Source organism: Pongo abelii, chromosome 21 (genome assembly GCF_028885655.2).
Source record: "Pongo abelii isolate AG06213 chromosome 21, NHGRI_mPonAbe1-v2.0_pri, whole genome shotgun sequence".
In the NCBI taxonomy this organism is placed as follows: Eukaryota; Metazoa; Chordata; class Mammalia; order Primates; family Hominidae; genus Pongo; species Pongo abelii.
In genome coordinates this window covers 15,275-39,501 of record NC_072006.2, presented here as the reverse complement: position 1 = coordinate 39,501, position 24,227 = coordinate 15,275, and the positions used below count along the sequence as shown (strand labels likewise).

At 39.2% G+C, this 24,227-nt stretch overlaps 1 protein-coding gene and 1 pseudogene across 8 annotated transcripts in view; one reads left to right on the top strand and one right to left on the bottom strand.

Annotated features, from left to right (window-relative positions):
• Positions 1-21,505, top strand: part of GPCPD1 (glycerophosphocholine phosphodiesterase 1) — a 67,281-nt gene extending 45,776 nt beyond the window's left edge. For all 8 annotated transcript variants that reach the window (XM_054541555.2, XM_009233288.4, XM_024238951.3 and 5 more), the window contains 6 exons: positions 849-910; positions 4,392-4,457; positions 5,848-5,984; positions 7,103-7,238; positions 7,814-7,974; positions 18,107-21,505. In XM_054541555.2, coding sequence (XP_054397530.2) covers positions 849-910; positions 4,392-4,457; positions 5,848-5,984; positions 7,103-7,238; positions 7,814-7,974; positions 18,107-18,296 — 752 coding nt within the window. In that variant the 3' untranslated portion in view covers positions 18,297-21,505. The remainder of the gene's footprint in view (positions 1-848; positions 911-4,391; positions 4,458-5,847; positions 5,985-7,102; positions 7,239-7,813; positions 7,975-18,106) is intronic.
• LOC129052266 (eukaryotic translation initiation factor 4E-like) lies at positions 16,402-17,400 on the bottom strand (annotated as a pseudogene).
• Positions 21,506-24,227: the final 2,722 nt, after the last annotated feature.

The window sequence follows — 24,227 nt, the reverse complement described above, 5'->3', positions numbered from 1 at the left end:
TAAAAAATGATGAGTTCATGTCCTTTGTAGGGACATGGATGAAATTGGAAATCATCATTCTCAGTAAACTATCGCAAGGACAAAAAACCAAACACCGCATGTTCTCACTCATAGGTGGGAATTGAACAATGAGAACACATGGACACAGGAAGGGGAACATCACACTCTGGGGACTGTTGTAGGGTGGGGGGAGGGGGGAGGGATAGCATTAGGAGATATACCTAATGCTGAATGATGAGTTAATGGGTGCAGCGCACCAGCATGGCACATGTATACATATGTAACTAACCTGCACATTGTGCACGTGTACCCTAAAACTTTAATAAAAATTTAAAAAAGGAAAATGGGTTTTTGATGTTTAATACATACAAGAGCCTTTAAAAATACTGTATATAGGGGCTGGACACAGTGGCTCACTCCTGTAATCCCAGCAGTTTTGGAAGCCGAGTTGGGAGAATTGCTTGAGGCCAGGAGTTCAAGATCAGCCTGAGCAACTAGACCTCATTTCTACAAAAAAATTTTTAAAATGAGCTGGATGTGGTAGTGCATGTCTATGGGCATAGCTACTTGGGAGTCTGAGGCTGGAGGATCAATGCTTGAGCCTGCTTGAGTTTGAGGCTACATTGAGCAATGATCATGCCACTGTGTTCCAGCCTAGATGACAGAGTGAGACCCTACCTCTATAAAAAAAAAAAAAAGGGGATCTCAGAGTTACTTATGCTCTTGTGCTTGCTCATACACACACTCTCTCTTTCTTTCCCTGTTTTTTTTGGCGCTAAGGATTTAAGAAAGCTCTTAGTGATATAGTGGTATGTTATTTACTAAGATTTTGTATTTTAAAATTTCAGAATCTGTGGTCCAGGAGGAAAATTCCTTTTCAGAAAATCAGCCATTTCCTTCTCTTAAGATGGTAAGTTATTGAGGAAAACCAAAGCAAGGCTATCATTAACTTTGTTATATATGAATAATTTACTTTTGTTTCTTAAAAAGGATCCTAAAAAGGCTGTGTTAAAGACAATGTTAATATGAATTTATCATCATTGGTGCCTTTTAGAGAAGATACTTTGTGTGTTTGTTTGTGTGTGTGTGTGTGACAATCCCACTTTGACATCCAGGCTGAGTGCAGTGGCGTGATCAGGGCTCACTGCAGCCTCAACTTCCTTGGCTCAAGTGATCTTCCCATCTCCCTCAGTCTCTCAAGTAGCTGGGACTGCAGGTGTGCACCACCATGCCTGGCTAATTTTTTAATTTTTTTGTAGAGATGGTCTCACCTTGTTGCCCAGGCTGGTCTCAAGGGAATTCAAACCTCTGGACTTAATGCTGTCCCCCAGCCTCAGCCTCCCCAGGGGTTGAGAATACAGGCATGAGCCAACACACCCAGCCAATAAGATTCATTCTTGTGTGGTATACTTGTGCTACTTTTTTTCTTTCCCCAAGACTAACTTCTACTCAAATAAATAAAAATTCCCATCTCAGTATGTTAATTTGGTAAGAGTAGCAAATCCATGTATTTCTGTTTATAAATGGGAAGGAGAGGGCACAGGTATAGGAGTGAGAGAAAGGTGATGATGGGAGAGAAAGTTTTTTTTTTTTTTTTTAACAATATTTTAAACTGTTCCTTAGTTTTGAGAGGGAAGCGAGTTTCTTCAACCAAAGAAAATAAGTGCCTCTCTTACTTAAGATGATATTGAAATTTCAGAATTTCACTCTGAGAAAACAGATCTTCACACAAAACTAGCATGAAGACTTAAAAACTAGATACAATTTAATACAGGAACACCCTTGACAGCATCAGGAAAGCCCACACAGATGCTGAGGAGATGCTGGCTCTGCTTTGTTCCGCCGACTCCAGTTTCTAAATTCTGGTCTTTCTCATTGTCTTTTTCTGTTCATGTCAGGTATAGTAGATTTCTTAGGCAAAAATAGGTAATTTTAGTTTACTATTATGTGGAAATTCTTATTTGGGGAGTGGAGCTTATTAGCTTAATGGGTTTTATGTATATTAGCTACTTGCTAAAACGTGTATATAAATATATATATGATTTAGAAAGGAAAGAAGTGACTATAATGAAGATTTTGTTAAAATATTTAGGTATGTATTTCTTGAGGGGTTCATAAAACAATCTAAATCATTAAAATCTCAGTGGTTAAAGGTAAATTAAGTATTGATTATTCACTCTGCAAAAAGGATGCTGAAAGAGAGTCCCTACAATGAACATTATCCTAGTGCATTTAAAACATCATTTTTGGCCGGACATGGTGGCTCATTCCTGTAATCCCAGCACTTTGGGAGGCCAGGGCAGGCAGACAGTTTAAGCCCAGGAGGTTGAGGCTGCAGTGAGCTGTGATTGTGCCACTGCACTCCAGCCTGGGCAACAGAGAGAGATCCTGTCTCAAAAATAAATAAATAAATAAAATGTAATTTGTATAACTTTTAAGGTACTTATGAAGCCCATCTAAGTAAGATCATTTCTTCTAATTCAATTTTCTAAAATCATTTGTTTTTTAGAAATCTCATGATTCCCAGGAAAAAAAATTTTAAATTGTAATACAGGTTTGACAACCTTTTAGTCAAATAAGTTAAAACATACACACAAACTCATTTGCTCACTTTGCCATTATAATTCAATCACAAAGAAATTTTGGCCAGGCGTGGTGGCTTACGCCTGTAATCCCAGCACTTTGGGAGGCTGAGGCAGGTGGATCACGAGGTCAGGGGATCGAGATCATCCTGGCTAACATGTGAAACCCTGCCTCTACTAAAAATACAAAAAATTAGCCAGGTGTGGTGGCGGGTGCCTGTAGTCCCAGCTACTCAGGAGGCTGAGGCAGGAGAATGGCGTGAACTCGGGAGGTGGAGCTTGCAGTGAGCCAAGATTGCGCCACTGCACTCCAGCCTGGATGACAGAGCGAGACTCCGTCTCAAAAAAAAAAAAAGAAATTTTAACGCTAAAATAATACCAAATATAATCTCATTATATAGACACTTTTCTGGCAAATTCGCCTTTTAGCAATCTCAACACTAATATATTGTCCTAGTCTTTCTCATTTTGCATTAGTCCAGCAAAAATATGACAGATGTGTTAAATAAGTCTTTAGATATAGGAGAAAATAAAAAAAGTCCCACACAAAATTGAATACAAACTGTTTTAGATGCTGTACTTTACATGCAGCTGGTTAAGAGTAGACCCAGAGCTAGATGCCAGGTCACCAGACTCCTGGGCTGTGTTCTTACCACTGTATTATTCTGTTTGTATGCATTTATTTGCTGTTAAAAATTAAATACCATATGTGTTACACATGTTCTTTGATACCTGAAATTTTGAAGTATCTAAAATAATCTGCCGGGCACAGTGGCTCACGCCTGTAATCCCAGCACTTCTGGAGGCCAAGGCAGGTAGATCACCTGAGGTCAGGAGTTTCAGACTGGCGTAGTCAACATGGTGAAACCCATCTCTACTAAAATACAAAAAATTAGCCAGGCGTGGTGGCAGGCACCTGTAATCCCAGCTACTCGGGAGGCTGAGGCAGGAGAATTGCTTGAACCCTGGAGGTGGAGGTTGCAGTGAACTGAGATTGTGCCACTGTGCTCCAGTCTGGGTGACAGAGTGAGACTATGCCTCAAAAATAATAATAAAACATAATCTCTGTCAAATTCATTTTGCCCTGAGCATATTTATGTATATGTCTGGCCTTCATGTTTGTTTAAGACTGAACAAGTCCATTCTTTGGAGGTTACTAACCAAGTTTCATATTTTCAATGTCATTTTCTAGTTAAGACTGCCAAAATAATCTGATGGCAAAGTGTCTAGATAATTTAGTTTAGATACACTGATAGCATTTGTCATTTATATAAATTATAACTTTTTTGTTTTATGAGCTGCAGCATAATCTTTTCATTTGGGGATACATCTTTTCAGGAAGTTATGGTATTTGTTTAGCATCATCACCTTTAAAACAATCTAAAAATCATGGATTTTCATAGATTTTAGGCAAGTAGATTGACATCCCCAAATGCAATGTAGAATACATGACAAATGTCTTGAATTCATGATGTTGCCTATTGTGTTAGAGTTCACTTTGGATGTTTACTAGTAATGGCGAAAAGGATTTGAGGTTAAGGACCATCTTTGTGTTGGTCAGTTATCACAGACGGTGCCTGAGACTCCTGCTTTTGCTGCTTAATTTCTTTTGACCTTATTTAACATAATCATCTACCAGGTTGTCACTTTGAGTATGAGAAAATATGTTTGTGCATTATGCACAAAACATTTTATTGCTACTAATGATAAATTCTTATTATTTTTAGTAATAATTCTATTTTTTTGTTTTCTTATTCTGCTATCCATCTCATCAAAAACAAAATTTACCACCAACAAACAAAACTGTAGGTTTTAGAGTCTTTGCCAGAAGATGTAGGGTTTAACATTGAAATAAAATGGATCTGCCAACAAAGGGTAAGTAATTCTCTATGCAGCATATTCTGTACTCTCTATGCCCTTTCTAAAAAATTCTTTCATTTCTATCTTTGTATTTTAATGGAATAAGCTAAATTGAAATCTCATTGTGGCGTCCTCCATCAAGCACAATGCTTATTGGACCCTTTAAATAAAACATATCTTGCATTCATGCTAGTATGTGAGTATTTCAAATTAATGATGAATATTGTAGAAATTTCAGTTTACATGTGTCTTGTGTGAACAATATGATGGTTTTGGGGAGATACTTATAAAGTGGACAGTCACATCTCTTGGATTTAGTTTTTACTTTCTTATTTCCCATATAAGAATATGTTTTAAATAATTTTCTAAGCAGTTTTCTGTTGTTAACAGTAGCTAGTAATAATTACTCAGGAAAAAAAATTTCTGCAGTTGTTTTAAATCACTTACAAATTTAGTCATTTTTTTGTTCAACAAATATTTTTTGAAAAGCTGCTATGACCAGGCATTTTCCAAGTGCTCGGGACAAGTAGTCCACAAAAGAGAATAAGGCCTTGTCTTCCTGGGACTTATATTTCAGTTGTGGAAAACAATTAGCTAACTATTGAATATATCAGAGAGAATATGTGCAGATTGATGGGATGCATTGCAAGGGGCTTGGGGTAGTAGAGTGTGGGGCGTTGAAAGTAGTTAATTCAGATGTCATGATTGGGCATTGAGCAATACCCTTGAATTTGTTTTGGTCAGAATAATCTGTAATTGCCCTCAAATTATGCTGTTTGTGACAAGCTGGTCCTCATTAATGTAGTGAATTCTCGACTAAGGTTTCCCTAATAATGTGATTTTTAGTTTTCTGAGCTTCTAGAATTATTTCAGTGACTAATACTTAAAACATTTAACATTTGAATGTCAATAGAGCTGGCTTGGTGTCTTGGCTATATTTATTGAGTTACTTTAATTAATTTTTGGTTACTTGATATGCCCAAGACCCGAAGAATGAGACTTTTAAACTGGTAATTAATAATTAGTAGGGACATTTTATTAATTTGTTAGCAGATGATGTGTCTTATAATTTATGGAAATAAAGTCATAGCAGACTGCAAAATTCTAGAGTTTTAGCTTTTATTTTAACTTTGTTAATGCAAAAGTGTATTGATAATATAGTTAATAGTTACTTGCTTTCTGTATGAGAGTCTCTATGTCTGAATTATGACCTGTGTCATCACTAAATAGCTTTGTGATCTTGGGCAGATCACTTAATCTTTTCAGGTTTCATCATCTATAAAATAATAGTTGGACTAGATGCTGTCAGGGGTTTTATCATCATAGCTTGCAAGAATAAAAACAGAGTTTCTAGCACTGATTTTAGGATGTGCAGTGACTTTTATTTTGCTTTCTCTTTCACTAGGATGGAATGTGGGATGGTAACTTATCAACATATTTTGACATGAATCTGTTTTTGGATATAATTTTAAAAACTGTTTTAGAAAATTCTGGGAAGAGGAGAATAGTGTTTTCTTCATTTGATGCAGATATTTGCACAATGTGAGTAATACTCTGTGTTTTTTCCTGTACTCTTAGAATGTGTCTAGCACTTAAGGCACCATTCTGGAGGTGGGGTAGTTGTCCAGCTTTCCCCCATGATCTGTCCTCTGAAATCACGTCGGTTGTGTGTATCCTCATGCCCTTTCTTCACTGCTTGCTAGGGTGCCTACTACTTCTGTGAAGTCCACACCTACTAGGTCTAGAGTCTTACACCCTTTATTTTACAGGCAGGTCATATACTCCTTACCATATTGTAAGCTCCCTAGGGATTTATCACTGCCGATATCTGAGAATATTTTAGCTCTTGTATAGAAAAATTTTAAATTCGTATTTATCTTTTATTTAAAAAAAATTGTTTTTGAGACAGGATCTCACTCTGTCACCTAGGCTGCAGTGGTGTGATGATGACACTGCAGCCCTGACCTCTTGGACACAAGCAGTCTTCCTGCCTTGGCCTCTTGAGTAGCTGGGACTGCACGTGCGTGCCATTAAGACTGGCTAATTTTGTATTTTTTTTGTAGAAATGAGGTCTCCTCCTGTTTCACAGGCTGGTGTCAAACTCTTAGGCTCAAGTGACGTTTCTGCCTTGGCTTTCCAAAGTGTTTGGATTACAGGCATGAGCCACTGCACTGTACCTGGCCTGAAAAGGCAACACATGTTAATGGTGGTTTTAGCTGAGAAATGGGAATATGTTTCTTTGTTTCCTTTCTTTCTTTCTTTTAATCTATTTATTTATTTGAAACAGAGTCTTGGTCTGTTGCCCAGGCTGGAGTGCAGTGGTGTGATCTCAGCTCACTGCAACCTCTGCCTTCAGGGTTCAAGTGATCTTGTGCCCCAACCTCCTCAGTAGCTGGGATTACAGGCCTATGCATGATACTCGGCTAATTTTTGTATTTTTAGTAGAGACGGGGTTTCGCCATGTTGTCCAGGCTGGTCTTGAACTCATGACCGCAAGTGCTTTGCCCACCTTGGCCTCCCAAAGTGTTGGGATTACAGGTGTGAGCCACCATGCCTGGCCTCGTTTGTTTTCTTTATACGTTCAGTGTTTTCTAAAATTCCAAAAAGGAATATTACAGTTACCCCCATTGAAAGGTATTTTTTAAATTGTTTCTTTTCAGGGTTCGGCAAAAGCAGAACAAATATCCCATACTATTTTTAACTCAAGGAAAATCTGAGATTTATCCCGAACTCATGGACCTCAGATCTCGGACAACCCCCATTGCAATGAGCTTTGCACAGTTTGAAAATCTACTGGTAAGTTATGTTTGAATTTTTATCTTTTTAATTTTCTATTTTCTATTTTAGAGTAGTAGTAAAGATTTCATATTACTTTACCCATCTAATGTTAATGTTTTGACTAAACTGTAGCAAACAAGTGGCTCTACTTAAAAGCGAGGATATTAGATCTCAGGATGAAAAACAAATTAAGTACAAAATTTGTTATAGGCATACATTAAATTTTTTAGTTTAACTTTCTGAATAGATTTTATGAATAATCTAAAAATGTTTAGACTGTATGCCTTTTAAAAATATTATTCCCATTTTACAGATGAATGTAAACTTGTTTTGATAGAGCATTCCATTAGTACATTTTTTGACTGCACATTCAATATGTATGTTTATACATTATGTATATATTAATATATTGTGAATATATTTATGTATGAAGTGTCCATTAAAAATAATAAGATAAAATTATTGGAAGAAAAAAATCTGACATTTTATTTTCCCGCCTACTATACTTTGGAGAGCACTGATTTAGAGTGTGAGCATTTAGCTTTGCAGTTAATGTTTTCTTTTTCATGCACAACTAATTTTTCTTCTTCTAGGGGATAAATGTACATACTGAAGACTTGCTCAGAAACCCATCCTATATTCAAGAGGCAAAAGCTAAGGGACTAGTCATATTCTGCTGGGGTGATGATACCAATGATCCTGAAAACAGAAGGAAATTGAAGGAACTTGGAGTTAATGGTCTAATTTACGATAGGTATTTGTTTTTCATGAAAAATTTTCATGGAATTTAGAAGTATAGATTTCATCTTATGAAATTATAAATAAAATTAAACTTAGTTAAGTTAAAATTCTGCAGTTCAGCCTGAGGTTATCTTGACATTTGCCTGTGGGTGTTTTCAAAGTTTGAAGGAGAGCAGAATCACTTGGGAAGCTTGTTAAGGATTCAAATGACTGGGCCCTAACTCAGATATATATACTAAATCATCCTGGGGGTGAGGGTGACTGCCAGCCCTTAGACCTCTTCTCTGTCTATACCGACTCTCTCATTCCTCTTGTCCAATTCTGTGGCTTTTCATAACTTTCTGTGTTCTCACACTTACATATCTCCAACTCAGTCCCTTCCCTAGACCTCTGTACACTTTTATTTCCAGGTACTGACACCTGTTCCTCTTACAGTCTTCCTGATTTCAGTATAAGTGACAATTCAGACCATATTCTTAGTCTTCCATGACTCTGTTCTTTATCTCATACCCCAAATCCAGTCAGATAGAAAATCTTTTTGTTCTGTCTTCAAAATATATCCTGAATCAGTCTACTCACCAAGTTAACTGTTGTCACTCAACTAAAGCAGCTCATCTTTGGTGTGGATTGTTGAGGTAGCCTGCCCCCTGGTGACTGTCTCTACCCTTAACGGTCAGGCCGTTTATTCTTAGTACAGTAGTCAGAGGGAAGCTTTTAAGACCTATGTCTGATCATGTTGCTACTTAAAACTCTCCCACAGTTTTCTGTGTCACCTAAAGGAAAAGCTGAAGCCTGAGGGCCCTATATGAGCCAATCTGCCACCCCACCACCTTCCAACCCTCTTTCCCTCTCTGACCTTCCACAAAATTCCCCCATCTGCTGTTTCCCATTCTTTGGAGAAAGACTTCCATAACAAATTAAATGTCACCTCAGTGAGGACTTTCTTGAATAACCGATTTCAAATAACAACCTCTATTCACAGTGCACTTCCTGACTTGTCTCCATATCATTTATCATCATCTGACACACCACATATTCTGTGTTATATTTTACTTGCTTTTCTCCCCAGCCCCTTTCCTCCATCCTCCTTGGCACTAATGCACACGTGCAAATGAGAATATAGGCTACATGAGGAGGACAAGGCTGTTTGTCTGATTTGTTCATTGCTATTGAGGTTAGAACAATGTGGGGCACCCAGTAGGGATTCAAATAATTTATTGAACAAATCTTTTTTTTTCCATCAGCTTCTTTGGCAGCCACTAATCTGAGAGTCAAAAAGGTTTCTTTAGTATAAAGACATTTGGGATTAGAAGGGATGTCATTTACTCTGCTGAGGGATTAGCAGACTTGCTCATACAGGTGTACCTCAGCGATAGTGAAGGCTGGGATCCAGACCACCACAGCAAAGCAAGTCCTAAATCTTTTGGTTTCTGAGTGCATATAAATGTTATGTTTAGGCCGGGCGCAGTGGCTCACGCCTGTAATCCCAGCACCTTGGGAGGCTGAGGCGGGCAGATCATGAGATCAGGAGTTTGAGACCAGCCTGACCAACATGGTGAAACCCTGTCTCTACTAAAAATACAAAAATTAGCTGGGTGTGGTGGTGCGTGCCTGTAATCCCAGCTGCTCGGGGCTGAGGCAGGAGAATCGCTTGAACCCAGGAGGCAGAGGTTGCAGTGAGCCGAGATCGGGCCACTGCACTCCAGTCTGGGTGACAGAGTGAGACTCTGTCTAAAAAAAGAGTTATGTTTATACTACATTGTAGTTTACCAAGTGTACAGTAGCGTTGCGTCTGAGAAAACACAGTATATATCTTAATTTTAAAATACGTTATTATTAAGAAATGCTAACAATCTGCCTTCAGCAAATCATAATCATTTTGCTGCTGGAGGGTCTTGCCTTGATGTTGATGGCTGCTGACTGTTTAAGGTGGTGGTTGCTGAAGGTTGAGGTGGCTGTGGCAATTTCTTAAAATAAGATACAAATGAAGTCTGCTGTACCAGTGGACTCTTCCTTTTACACAGTATTTCTCTGTTGCACATGATGGTGTTTAAGAGCATTTTTCACCCACAGTAAAACATCTTTTTTATTTGTTTTTGCTTTTTTGAGACAGAGTCTCACTCTTATCACCCCGGCTGGAGTACAGTGGCATGATCTTGGCTCACTGCAACCTCCATCTCCTGGGTTCAAGCGATTCTTCTGCCTCAGCCTCCTGGGTAGCTGGGATTACAGGCGCGCGCCTGCCACCATGCCCGGCTAATTTTCGTATTTTTACTAGAGAAGAGGTTTTGCCATGTTGGCCAGGTTCTTGAACTCCCGACCCCAAGTGATCCACCCACCTTGGCCTCCCAAAGTGCTGGGATTACAGGTGTGAGCCACCGCGCCCTGCCAAAACATCTTTATTTTTATTTTATTATTATTTTTTTGAGATTGAGTCTCGCTCTGTCGCCCAGGCTGCAGTGCAATGGCACAATCTCGGCTCACTGCAACCTCCGCCTCCCAGGTTCAAGTGATTCTCCTGCCTCTGCCTCCCGAGTAGCTGCGACTACAGGCATGCACAACCACATCCAGCTAATTTCTGTGTTTCTGGTAGAGACAGGGTTTCACCATATTGGCCAGGCTGTTCTCGAATTGCTGACCTCAGGTGATCTGCCTGCCTTTACCTCCCAAAGTGCTGGGATTACAGGTGGCCACCACTCCCCGCCCCACAGTAGTACATCTTTAAATTGGAGTCCATCTTCTCAAACCCTGCTGCTGCTTTATTAACTAAGTTTATGTAATATTCTGAATCTCTTGTTGTCATTTAAACAATGTTTCAGAGCATCTTTGTTGGGTGGATATATCTCAAAAAACCATTTTCTTTCCTCATCCATAAGAAGCAAATCCTCGTCTGTTAAAGTTTTATCATGAGATTGCAGCAATTCAGTCACATCTTTAGGTTCCACTTCTATTTCTAGGTCTTTTTCTATTTCCGCCACATCTGCAGTGACTTCTTCCACCAAAGTCTTGAACCCCTCTGGCATCTACGAGGATTGATATCAGCTTCTTCCAAATGCCTGTTAATGTTCATATTTTGCTCTTGTCCCATGAATCAGAAATGTTCTTAATGGTATCTGGAATGATAAAAAGTTTTCAGTTTACCTTGCCAAGATCCTTCAGAGGAATCACTGTCTGTGGCAGCTACAGTCTTTGAAATGTATTTCTAAGGTAATAAGACTTGAAAGTCAAAGTGACTCCTTGATCCATGGGCTGCAGAATGGATTTTGTGTTAACAGGTATGAAAGCAGCAGTCTCCGTTAGAGCTCTTGGGTGACCAGGTGCATTGTTAATGATCAGTAATATTTTGAAAAGTATCCGTTTTCTTCCTGAGCCATAGGTCTCAACTGTGGGCTTAAAATATTCAGTAAACCATGCTGTGTACAGATGTGTTGTCATCCAGACTTTGTTGCATTTCTGGAGCACAGACAAAGTAGATTTAGCGTAATTCTGAAGGGCCCTACAATTTTCAGAGTGTTAAATGAGTATTGGCTTCAACTTAAACTCATCATCAGTTGTATTAGCCCCTAACAAGAGAACCAGCCTGTTTTTTGAAGCTTTGAAGCCAGGCATTGACATCTCTCAAGCTACGAAAAGTCTAGATGGCATCTTCCAATAGAAGGCAGTTTTGTCTACATTGAAAATCTGTTGTTCAGCCGGGCGTGATGGCTCATGCCTGTAATCCCAGCACTCTGGGAGGCCGAGGTGGGCGGATCACGAGGTCAGGAGATCGAGACCATCCTGGCTAATACGGTGAAACCCCGTCTCTACTAAAACTACAAAATAATAATAATAATAATAATAATAATAATAATAATAATAATTAGCCGGGTGTGGTGGCGGGCGCCTGTAGTCCCAGCTACTCGGGAGGCTGAGGCAGGAGAATGGCCTGAACCCAGGAGGTGGAGCTTGCAGTGAGCAGAGATCACACCACTGCACTGCAGCCTGGGTGACAGAGCAAGACTCTGTCTTAAAAAAAAAAAAAAGAAAAGAAAATCTGTTGTTCAATGTAGCCACTTTGTTAAGTGATCTTAGCAAGACCTTCTGGATACCTTACTGCAGCTTCTCCATCAGCACTTGATACTTCACTTTGCACTTTTATGTTATGGAGACAGCTTCTTTTTCCTTAAACTTCATGAACCAACCTCTGTTGGGTTCCAACTTTTCTTCTGCAGCTTCTTTACCTCTCTCAGCCTTGATAGAACTGAAGAGAGTTAAGCCCTTTGAATTAGGTTTTGGCTTAAGGAAATGTTTTGGCTGGTTTGATCTTCTATCCAGGCCATTAAAACTTTCTCCTTATCAGCAATAAGGCTGCTTTGCTTTCTTTGCATTGTCGTGTTCACTGTAGTAGCACTTTCAATTTCCTTCAAGGACTTTTCCTTTGCATTCATAACTTGGTTAACAGTTTGGTTCAAGAGGCCCAGCTTTCAGCCTGTCTTAGTTTTCAACATGCCTTCCTCACTAATCTTAATCATTTCTAGTTTTTTATTTAAATTGAGAGATTTAAGACTCTTCTTTCACCTGAACTCTTAGGGGCCCTTGTAAGGTTAATTGGCCTGATTTCAGTATGGATGTGTCTCTGAGAACAGGGAGGCCAGAGGAGAGGCAGAAAGATAGGGAGTGGAGAGGCTGGTCAGTGGAGCAGTCAGAACACACTGATTTATGGGTATGATTCGTGGCACCTCAAAACAATTACAATAGTGACATCAAAGATCACTAATCACAGATCACTATATCAGATAGAATCATAATGAACTTTGAAATATTGTGGGAATTACCAAAATGTGACGCAGACATGAAGTGAGCACATGCTGTTGGGAAAATGGCACCAACAGACTTGCTGGGTGCAGGGTGGTCACAAAGCTTCAATTTGTAAGAAACACAGTATCTGAAAAGCGCAGGTGGGGCATGGTGGTTCATGCCTGTAATCCCAGCACTTTGGGAGAAGACCCCATCTCATATAAAATAAAATTAAATTATAAGAAATTTAAAAAAAGAAGACGAAGTGCAGTAAAACGAAGATTGCCTGTGCTTGAGAAGTGTTACACAAAGAGTAAGTGATAAAATCTCACTAGGCCTGCTTTAAACAATACATTCCTTGGATTTGGTTCATATTACTATTCTTCCCATAAAGTTATTACTTTCTGAATAAAGCTTGTTTTCCTTCCAGTATTTTGTCTCAATTAGTTTGGTTTTAAAATTGTAGTCCAAGTAAATCCTACCAACCTGCCCTTTAAACTGTTTGGTTAATTTGCATGAAATAGCATGAGTGACGCATAGCGCTCTTCAGCGTTTCCAACTAATTTAATTAAAATTTTAAGTAATTTGGAACAAGTACTGGCTTTAGCAGATTTTTGAATGTATATGGTTATATGTGTATTTTTGTTACAAGGAATGATTACAAATATTTTCCGACAAGGAAGAATATTATGAGATTATATCATTTATGGTTTTGTAGAGTATACAAATTTCAGGCAGATCCTTCATCTCAAGGGCTTTACTTGGTTGAAACCAAATGTTGACATTTAATGGAGAACAGCAAGATACATGATATAACAGGTCCTCAAGAAAGTTCTTCCTGGCTTGGAGCTTTAAAGAGGAAGAATTGAGTTGGAATTTGGGGAGTGGTTATGTTTACTTTGACAAGATTTGTGTTCTAGGCAGAGGCAAGAGTGTAAATCAGGGCATGACTCTGTTGAGGGTTTCAGGAAGGTGGCCAGGCACTGGATTCCTAATAGGGTCTGAGGAGGGGAAAGGTGGGTTGATGAGTTGGTTTTTACCCTCAAAAATTTTTTAAATTTTATTCAAAAAGGCATGTGTATATAGTTTTAAAATTCAAATAGTTTGATAAGACTTAAAATACCAATAATTTCTTGTACCTATTTCTTCCATTGTCTCTGGCCAAGACCCTGTCCCCTCAAATCTTTATTATCTGGCTCTTCTGGCAGTTACCTCTATTTCTAAATAATCTGCTTATGCTATTTTTTCCATTATCAAATTTAGATATCACATAGAAGGTTTTGAGTGATTAGTGACTTGGAGCCTTTGAGGCATTTTGGATTGGAGAGAAGTGTGGTGAGAGTGTGTGAGTGTGTTTTCAATGATCAAACACTCAACTGCTACATATCATTTTCTGGTATTTTGTTTGGGAAATTTGCACTTAGGATGATGAGTAAGAGGCCGTTCTTTTTATTTTTTTGAGACAGAGTCTTTGTCACCCAGGTTGGAGTGCAGTGGCACTGTCTCGGCTCACTGCAACCCGGGTTCAAGTGATTCTCCTGCCTTAGCCTCCAGCTCCTGGGTTCAAGTGATTCTGCTGCCCCAGCTGTAGTTTTGTATAGTTTCAAGCTTTAATTATACTTCGTAAAACTTGTAATTATGTTCTTAAAATTAACCTATATTGTTGCATGTAGCTATACCTTACTCCTTTTCGTGATCTTATTAATACTCCATTGTTGTCTTTACCACAACTTAGACTGCTATTTAGGAACAGTTAGGTTGCTGCCAAGTAATTACTATTTTATAGTGTTGCTGTGAACATTATTAATAGTACAGTGACTTTCAAACCTTTTTGCACCCAGCTTATTTTATGCGGCAACCCAGTACACAGATAAGGTGTATTTATAAGTATGCACCTGAAACAGTTCCAAGTGTCCTTTAGATAATTCCTGTTCGTGCGTGTACTTCTTTGTGTGTGTGCGCTTAAATGCTAGTCTTAACTTTCCAAACTGATTGTGTGACTCGCTAGGTCTCTAGCTCAGCACATCTGCCTGTGGGTCAGGCATTGGAGGTATAGCAGGAGTGGGCTATCCTGTATTTCCTGGTTCTACACTCGTTGTAGCCTGTTACCAGTTCTCAGGAGTAGGCTGAAGCATTATAATCCTGCAGGTAATGTGGAAACTTAAATCAGCACACAGTTAGACCATATTTAAGTAATATGCCAGTTCAGGCTTATGAGGGCACTCTGTTCTTAGGTTAACATAGCTGCTAGAGTGACAGTGTCTCTCTCGGAGTAATAGCCCCTCAACACATCTGCCTCTCCACCGGGCTGCTCCAGTACTGATTTGTTGATTGTGCACAGCTGTCATCCTGTGCCCTGCCATTCTCTGTGTTAGATCTCCTGTTTCCTGTAGCTCATATCTTTTTCTCTCTTGGTTCAGTGAGTTTTATGGGACATGTCTTTCAGCATCTTCTTAAGAAAGGTGGACACAGGAGGTAAATGTTTTTGAGGTTTTATATGTCCAGAAATGTCATGGCTGTGTATAGAACTCTAGGTTAGAAATACTTTAGAATTTTAGAAACATTCTACATTATCTTTACCATTCCGGTGTTGCTGCTGAGTGTGAAGCCACCTCGATTATGTTCTCACACATGTAATCTGTGTTTCCTGTTTAGAAGCTTTGAGGGTCTTCCTTTTATTACTAGTGTTTGGAAATTCTATAGAGATGTGTTTTCTTGTGGGTCTGGCTTGGTCCACTTTGCTGGACACTTGGTAACCCTTTTAGTCTGTCAATACATGTTCTTAAACACAGGAAGATTTTTTCAAAAATACTTCTTTTGATTTTTGTCCCTTTCAATTTTCTGTTTTTTTTTTTTTCTTTATAGAAGTCTTTTTGTTTGAATCAAATAGCTCTTGGACCAGATTTTTCATTTTTTTTTTCCTCCTATTTTGTCTTTTTTTTTTTTTTGCTTCATTTGAAAGGTTTTCTCAATCTTACTTTCTGCTCATTCTGTTGAGCTTTTATGTTTTTTGTTTGTTTGTTTTTTTGAGAGAGTCTCACTCTTGTCATCCAGCCTGGGGTTCAGTGGTGCGATCTGGGCTCACTGCAACCTCTGTCTCCTGGGTTCAAGCAAATTCTCATGCCTCAGTCTCCCGAGTAGCTGGGCCTACAGGCGCATGCCACCATGCCTGGCTAATTTTTTTTATTTTAGTAGAGACAGGGTTTCGCCATGTTGCCCAGGCTGGTCTTGAACTGCTGAGCTCAGGCAATTTGCCTTCCTTGTCCTCCCAAAGTGCTGGGATTGTTGGTGTGAGCCACCCTGCCTGGCTTCTGTTGAGTTTTTCATGTCTGCTATTGTGTCTTTAATTTCCAAGAACTATGTTTTTTTTCTCAGAATGTACTTTTTTCCATATATTTAGCATCCTATTCTCATTTAATGAACATGCTATTTCCCTGAAGTCATTAAGGATTTTTTTTTTTTTTTTTTTTTTTTTTTGAGACAGGTTCCCTCTCGCTCTGCTGCCCAGGTTGGAGTGCAGTGGCACAATCTCAGCTCACTGCTCCCTTGACCTCCTGAGTTCCAGTCCTCCCACCTCAGTGAATGAGACTTCTCTTACATCTTAACAACATTTGGATGGAGATCAAATTTAAATCCAGTCCACTCTAGTAGTTTTTGAAGAGGCTTTGATTCAGCTCCAAAATCTCGATTGCTTGACTTGGTCTCTTATGAGAATACTCAGAAGGTGTCTTCTTAAACAACAAACCTATTTTTAGTGGTGGAGCTGTTTTTAGTAGCTGTGTCTGCATGGGACTGATAACCAATCACGATATTTGGAGGAAGTCCTAACCTTTCCTTGTATACCCTCTCTATATGTGTAACAGCTTCTCTGTTTTCACATTCAGTAGTCCATACTGCTATCTTATCACCTTTAGCTCTAACATTAACAACAGCTGCACATATATCATCACTGAGTCATCAAAAGATTCTCCAATAAGGCACAGTAGAATCTTTAGCCAAAAGTGATTGAGGTCCCTTCGTCTCTGCTGTTTGTTCAATGTAAATTAGCCATCATCCTCCCCATTTGTTTTTCTCATCTTCCCACATGGGCTCAACACCATCATTAAAAAGTGAGTAGTCACAGCCAGACATTAAATTACTAGACAACTGGATATGGTTGTACAGAGCCCAAAAGTCAACAGGATCAAACTTAGAGATCAGCGGCAGGTTTGCTTGCCAAGTTTTGCTTTTATCTTTTTTAAAAAAACCAGAGTGCCCATCTGTTCTGTAGAGGATGTTTAATATAGTGTTCTGGGTTAGCAACCTCCTGATTAGATTCTGTTTTCTTCTCTTCATAGGGGGATTAGGAGTAGGGGTGGTTTCTGGTTTGACAGTCCGCCGTCTTACATCGATCTGCTCCTGCTTTTAACTCTGCTCTTCTTGTTTCCTACCACTGGCCTGTGAGCCAGCCTTTTCCGTTCTCTCACTGACAAACTTTTAGTTCTTATTTATCCATCTGTTTTCCAGCTTTCAAAATGTTGTAGCTTTGTCTCTTGGGTTTTTTTCATACTTACGGATTTTATTAAAAATAATCTTTATTTTATTTTTAATGGAATATAGGGAGAGAACGAAGTTAGATGCTTCTGTTCTGTCTTGATACCTTGACCCAGAGGTCATTTTTCATTCTTTTAGATATGTCTTTAATAATTAATAGAAACTCTTTGTTTTAATACAGTCAGATATTTATTAGAGTCACCATATTTTTTATCGTGTTGAAAAAATTCTTTCCTACTGTGATGTCATAAAGATTCTCTGATACTGCCTTATATAGTGCCTGGCTGTCACATTCAGGCACAGGAGGTCATCTTTTCTCTGCTGATAGGTAGTGCCAGTGTCAAGTCACCAGAGGCTCTTTCAGAGTTCTCCACTCTGGATGCGTCTGTCGTTATTGAGCAGCTTTAGAGTAGTTCCCACGCTAGTGAGCAGTCTTCTTATCTTGATCTTTAGTGACTTTGAAGTCAGAGCAGTCAGTTTTTTATAGATTTCCATTTGTTAAAAAACAAAAGGCAAGTTGGAGGGCAAATACTTTAAGCTAGATCACAAGTAAACTAGACATTTCATTTTCTGATTCAGCTGCTTTATGTTGAGCTCCATTGCATCGGGGGAACAAAAGGGCAATGCTGCTATTCTGGATTATTGGAAAGACTGGGAAGAAGAGAAATTTTAAAAAAGAGAATAGATACTTTCATCTTTAAAACAAAACAAAAACTCTGATGTGGATGTTCCAGGCATTCTGTAAACTAATTCTTATGAAAAGGTTGAGTCAGACAGGTCTTAGGTAAACCATAAAATTACAGTATTTTATGTATTTTCTATTTGTTTCATCATAGGATATATGATTGGATGCCTGAACAACCAAATATATTCCAAGTGGAGCAATTGGAACGCCTGAAGCAAGAATTGCCAGAGCTTAAGAGCTGTTTGTGTCCCACTGTTAGCCGCTTTGTTCCCTCATCTTTGTGTGGGGAGTCTGATATCCATGTGGATGCCAACGGCATTGATAACGTGGAGAATGCTTAGTTTTTATTGCACAGAGGTCATTTTGGGGGCATGCACCGCTGTTCTGGGTATTCATTTTTCATCACTGAGCATCGCTGATCTATGCCTTTTGGGCTTCTCAGTTCAATGAAGCAATAATGAAGTATTTAACTCTTTCACTACAGTTCTTGCAAGTATGCTATTTCAATTACTTGGCCAGGTATAATTGCCAGTCAGTCTCTTTATAGTGAGAAAATTTATTGGTTAGTAATATAAATATTTTAAACTAAATATATAAATCTATAATGTTAAACATGTTCATTAAAAGCATAGCACTTTGAAATTAACTATATAAATAGCTCATATTTACACTTACAGCTTTTCATTTGATCAGGTCTGAAATCTTTAGCACTTAAGGAAAATGACTATGCATAATTATACCTGACCATGAAAAAAATAAGTACCTCAAATGCATGCATTTGCACTGGTGATTCCAACTGCACAAATCTTTGTGCCATCTTGTATATAGGTATTTTTTACATGGGTTCACATGCACACAACACCATTTTCATTCAGTATGAACCTTGAGGCTGCTGCCATTTTTCCATTTAACCAAACCAGCCTGAAGGTGAACCTCGAAACTTGTTTCATAAATCTTTCAAAAGTTGTTTTACATCAATGTTAAAATTTCAAAATGCTGCAGGGTAATTTAATGTATAAAATATTAGTAAGAAAAAGTATGTATTGCATACTTAGTAGAATAGATCACAACATACAAATACAATTCAGTGCATGCTTTAGGTGTTAAGCATGAGATTGTACATGTTTACTGTTAGGTTCTTGCATCTGTGGTGCTAGGTGAGTATGAGATGTCAAGGACTGGATGTATTTTGTTGCCTAAAAAAAAAAGGCTGTTTGTAGGCATTTTAAATATGCTTATTTTGTGTGTCTCTCACTACCTATTACACACTGTTGCTTTGTGGGTTTGTTTTGTATATGCATGTGTTGTACAGTAGTTAAGTTTCCATGCAGAAAAATAAATGTCCTACATTCTCATATTAGTATTCTTTATTGTATATCATGCATGTAATTTATTTAGAAATGTAGGTCTTACTAAATGTATATGCATGTGTTTCAGATTATACTAGGATTTCTTGGATTAGAAGCAGATTGTGTTAACTGTAACTTAAAGAATGAATGTTAAATAAAACGATGCAGATTTATTTTCTTCATTACAAAATGAAATTTCAAGAAGGTGTTACTTTTGTAGAATGGTTTTATAATATGACAAGAAATTTTAATATAGTGTCTACCCTAAAGGGATGGCTTATTTGCATCTACCTTTTACTGCATGTTTTTCACGAGGCAGTTTATTCATATATTGACATATTTTGGTAGTAGCTGAGAACCTAAGACTTGAAATTATACATTGTGTATTATTTTTTAAGCTAAGCAATGCAATTTTGGTCAGATCTTGTTTGTGTGAAGATAGGCTGTGAAATCCTATGGTATTGCATTTGTAACGTTGATATTAATGGAAAATAGTTTAGGAAATGGAGTCTTCTGCGAGGGTTCTGTATACTTTCCCCACATTGTATGAGATTTTCCAACATTTTGGTGTGAATTGGGCACTTCTGGAAAACTCCTGAAAAAGAATTAGTTTCCTTCATCTGCAGACCTTTGTCCAATACGGTTACCATTTCTTTATAGTAACTCGATTAGCCATATGTGTTTGTTTCTAGTCCTGCTCCTTTGCTCCTCTCCTATGCCTTCCCAATGCTGGCTCCATTTTGAAGACTCGAGGACAGAGGGGAAGCAGATCATAAAGAGAAAAAGGAGACAGAAGAAAGGATGAAGGAAGGAGGTCATGGGGAGTGTGGCTTCTGAGCAGTTTAGTTGCTGGGGAGAGCAGACAGTCGACTGCCTACAATACAGACAGAACCTTCCTGCTCACTTTCTGTCCTATCTCTTCCTGACCTTATGAACCAGTGTTAGTAGATGATTAAAACATGACAAGCAATGGCTCCTTATTTTCACAGGACTAAGTCCGGGCCTTCATATCACTAGCTGTTGCCTTTTACACCCCGCTTCAGCCACCCTGTCCCTGTCATTGGCCCTGGACTTCCTCTCTGTGCCCGTGTGTCCTCTGCCTGGGAGCTCTCTCCTACCATAGTCACTTTCTCTCTGCCAAACTCATTTCTTCTTGTGCCCAAGACCTCTCTCCTGAGCCCTTGTGGAAACTTCAGAAAGGATGAATCCATCTTTGTGTTCCATGGCTCGTACCTTGGTCAGGCTGTGCATCACAGTAATTCTATTCTAGGTAGGCAGAGTTGATCTTTGTCTCATCGGCCAGGCTGTGGGCTCTTCAAGGGCAGGGACCTTGTCATAGTCATTTTTATTTTCACAGTGCTTGGAACATGGTGGAAAATGAATGTTGGAATTATTGGAGTAATGTAATTTGTATCAAATGTCCTTTTGAATTAAGAGATTTAGTTATGTTTACTAAGAATGTAAACTTTGGTTTACATTTTGACAATTAGGATGGTTTATTGATGTGAATTTTGAAATGTAGAGGTATAATGTTAAATTATTTTATACTTTATGGAAATCAAGTGTAATGTTTGAAAAAATGCCGCCATTATCCTCTGGTATTTTCTACTCTCTGGAATTATGTACTGTAAATGATCGGATGTAAATGTGAGGCACACCGCTCACCCCTGTGTGGGAAGTGTGGTGGTACTTCCTGCCACCCACCTCTCTGCCGTTGCTCCTTGTGACACTTGTCTGTGGTCTCTCCTCCAAACTCCAGGCTTACAGCTACCTCAGTACTGCTTTGCTTGTCTGAAACACCTCCTTTGCCTTCCTTCAGTGTCCCGCTCAGGTGCCACCTCCTCCATAAAGCTCATCTCAGCTTTTGATCTGAATGATGATGGAAACATGCAGACAGCCTCTCAGTCTTACTATTTAATGTTGTAGCTGGGAAAAAACCCAGAGAGGTTAACTGATATACTGGGTTGGGACTAGGATGTGGGTTTTGTGACTCTGAATCCCATGTTCTCAAACTACGCTGCCTTCCGAAGTCTGGCATTTGTTAGCTCATGCTTCCTTGTAGTCCAGCTTCTTATGTGCCTGTTATATTCTCCAGTAAGATTGTAAGCCCCTTAAGGGCAGGGACGTCTTTGCAACTCTAGCACTGCTATAGTATTCTATCCTTAGTTATGAACTAGATAAATAAATGGTGGTGGCAACAATCCTAGTTTCCTAACTCAGATTGTTTCACGATAAACACAGTTTTGTATGGCATGCTTGGCCATAATGTCTGGAGTATATGTGCGCTCACATGTGCGTGTGTGTGTTTGCATGTGTTTGTATGTTTACCCATGGAGTTCTCTGTCCTGGTTGCTTGGAGTCATGTATTTGATGGATTATGCTAAAACCAATTTTTTGCTCCATGCAGACTGAGGAGAAATACAGGGATAGTTATTCCATTTAAGTGGAAGAAGAAGATACAGTTTTTCCCCCAGGCCTGGTTGCCTCTTCCTGGGGCAGCATACCTAAATCCCGCAGTTGGTGGACTGGTAGTGAAAAGGGCGCTGCCTTGGATAGGAATTGTGTGGCCTGGGGCAGGTTGCCTCATTAGTCCTGGTGGACACTCATTGCCCTTTCTGCCTAGGCTCGCTCTCTATGCCTCTGACTAAATTCTGCCTCTCACATTATTACTGGCTTGGTACTCTAGGTTGATAATGGAGTCCCATTAATTGAGTTATGGATACAATTGATTTATTCCTTTGCATTTTAGTTTTGGATCATGTATTTTTGGGGTAGAAAGCAAAGTATTTGTATTAGAAATACTGCATGATTTTGGCATTCATGATTGGAAACTCATTCCAATATGACCTCTTAGTGGGCTTGTACAATTTGAGAAATAGGTTTGAGGTTTTTAAAATGCAAGAGACCATATGATGAAGACTACCATGCAAATGTATGTGGAGATGAGGAGGGGAGATGATGGGCTGGAACAGTTGGAGACTTCGTAGAGTTCTCAAGCTCTTACAGATAGAGGTACAGGTGAAGGGAGTTGTGAAACCAGTGTGGGTTGCAGTCTGCGTAAAGTCGGAGGCCAGGGTCATATTCGTGGTGTGTTGAGGAGGAACGAAGGAACCGTTTTGACTATGGAGAATATATTGTGAATGCCAGAGAGAAGCTTAGCATCGTATAGGAGATAAAAGTTAATGATTTTTAAGAAGGGAAATGACATGGAAGTCAAGTGTTTAAAAGTAATGAGGAAAGTAATATTAGTATAGGAATAATACGAGGAATACTATAATTTATCTAGTCCTCTACTAAATTTACCTAAACATGAAAATAGAAATGTGGATAGGATGGGTGAACTTCTGAAGCTTACTTGCAAAGCCAAAATACTTAACAGGAAGAAAGCTATAAAAGCTCAGCAAAAGTTCGGTGGCGTCCCACAGTTTTAAATGTATCTCTCTGCAGACCAGACCTCTCAAATAAGTTCTAGATTCATACATCCAACTGTGTCCCCATCTCCACTTTAAGGTCTAATAAGCATCTCACACTTAACATACCTCAACAAAGCTCTTCCTTCCTCCTTCCTTCTACCAGACCTGCTCCCATCCCACCTCCTCCCAAGTTCTGTCTCAGTGTGTGGTACTTGGGAGTCATCCATGCGATTAGTATAGCTTTGTGTTATGTGTGTTAGGGTAGTTGCTCGATATTTTTAAGTAACTTTTAAAATAACTTTTAAATATTTTAAATATTTTCAAATAACTTGATACTTTATCAAATGCCAGAAGAGTACGCTTGAGAGTCTGATCAGTGTTGGACTAATTTGCTATATTAAGAATATAGCAGGGGCCGGGCGCAGTGGCTCATGCCTGTAATCCCAGCACTTTGGGAGGCTGAGGCAGGCGGATCACCTGAGGTCAGGAGTTCGAGACCAGCCTGGCCAACATGGTCAAACCCCATCTCTACTAAAAATACAAAATTAGCCAGACATGGTGGCGGGAGCCTGTAATCCCAGCTACTCGAGAGGCTGAGGCAGGAGAATCACTTGAACCTGGAAGGTGGAGGTTGCAGTGAGCCGAGATCATGTCACTGCACTCCAGCCTGGGTGAAAAAACTAAAATTTATTTGGAGAGGCAAAGGAACTAGAATAGCTAAAAACAATTTTGAACAAGAAGTAAGTGGGAGGAATCACTCTACCTGATTTTAAAACTTACGTAACTACAGGAATCAAAACTGGTACTGGCGGAAGGATAGATACATAGATCAGTGGCCCAGAATAGAAAAATCCACACAAGCACAGCCAAATGCTTTTTGACAAACATGCAAAGGCAATTCAATGAAGGATTGAAAGAAGGATGGTCTTTTTAAGAAATGATGCTGGAGCGGCCAGGCGTGGTGGCTCATGCCTATAATCCTGGCACTTTGGGAGGCCGAGGTGGGTGGATCACTTGAGGTCAGGGGTTTGAGACCAGCCTGGCCAACATGGCAAAATCCCATCTCTACTAAAAATACAAAAATTAGTAGTGGCATGCGCCTGTAATCCCAGCTAGTTAGGAAGCTAAGGCATGAGAATCGCTTGAACCTGGGAGGCGGAGGTTGCAGTGAGCCAAGATTGTGCCATTGCACTCCCGCCTGGGCAACAGAGTGAGACCCTGTCTCAAAAAAAAAAAGAAAAAAATGCTGGAGCAATGGGACATGCAATGCCACGAGAGTGAACGTTGGCCTAAATTTTACACCTATACAAGAAGTAACTCAGAATCATAGATTAAAATATAAAACCCCACATCTTCTAGCAGATAACAGGCTGGGTGTGGTGGTTCACACTTGTAATCCCAGACCTTTGAGATGAAGACTAGTCTGAGCAACACAGTAAGATCTCATCGCTACAAAAATTTAGAGTATTAGCCCAGCATGGTAGCATGCACCTGTGGTCCCATCTACTCC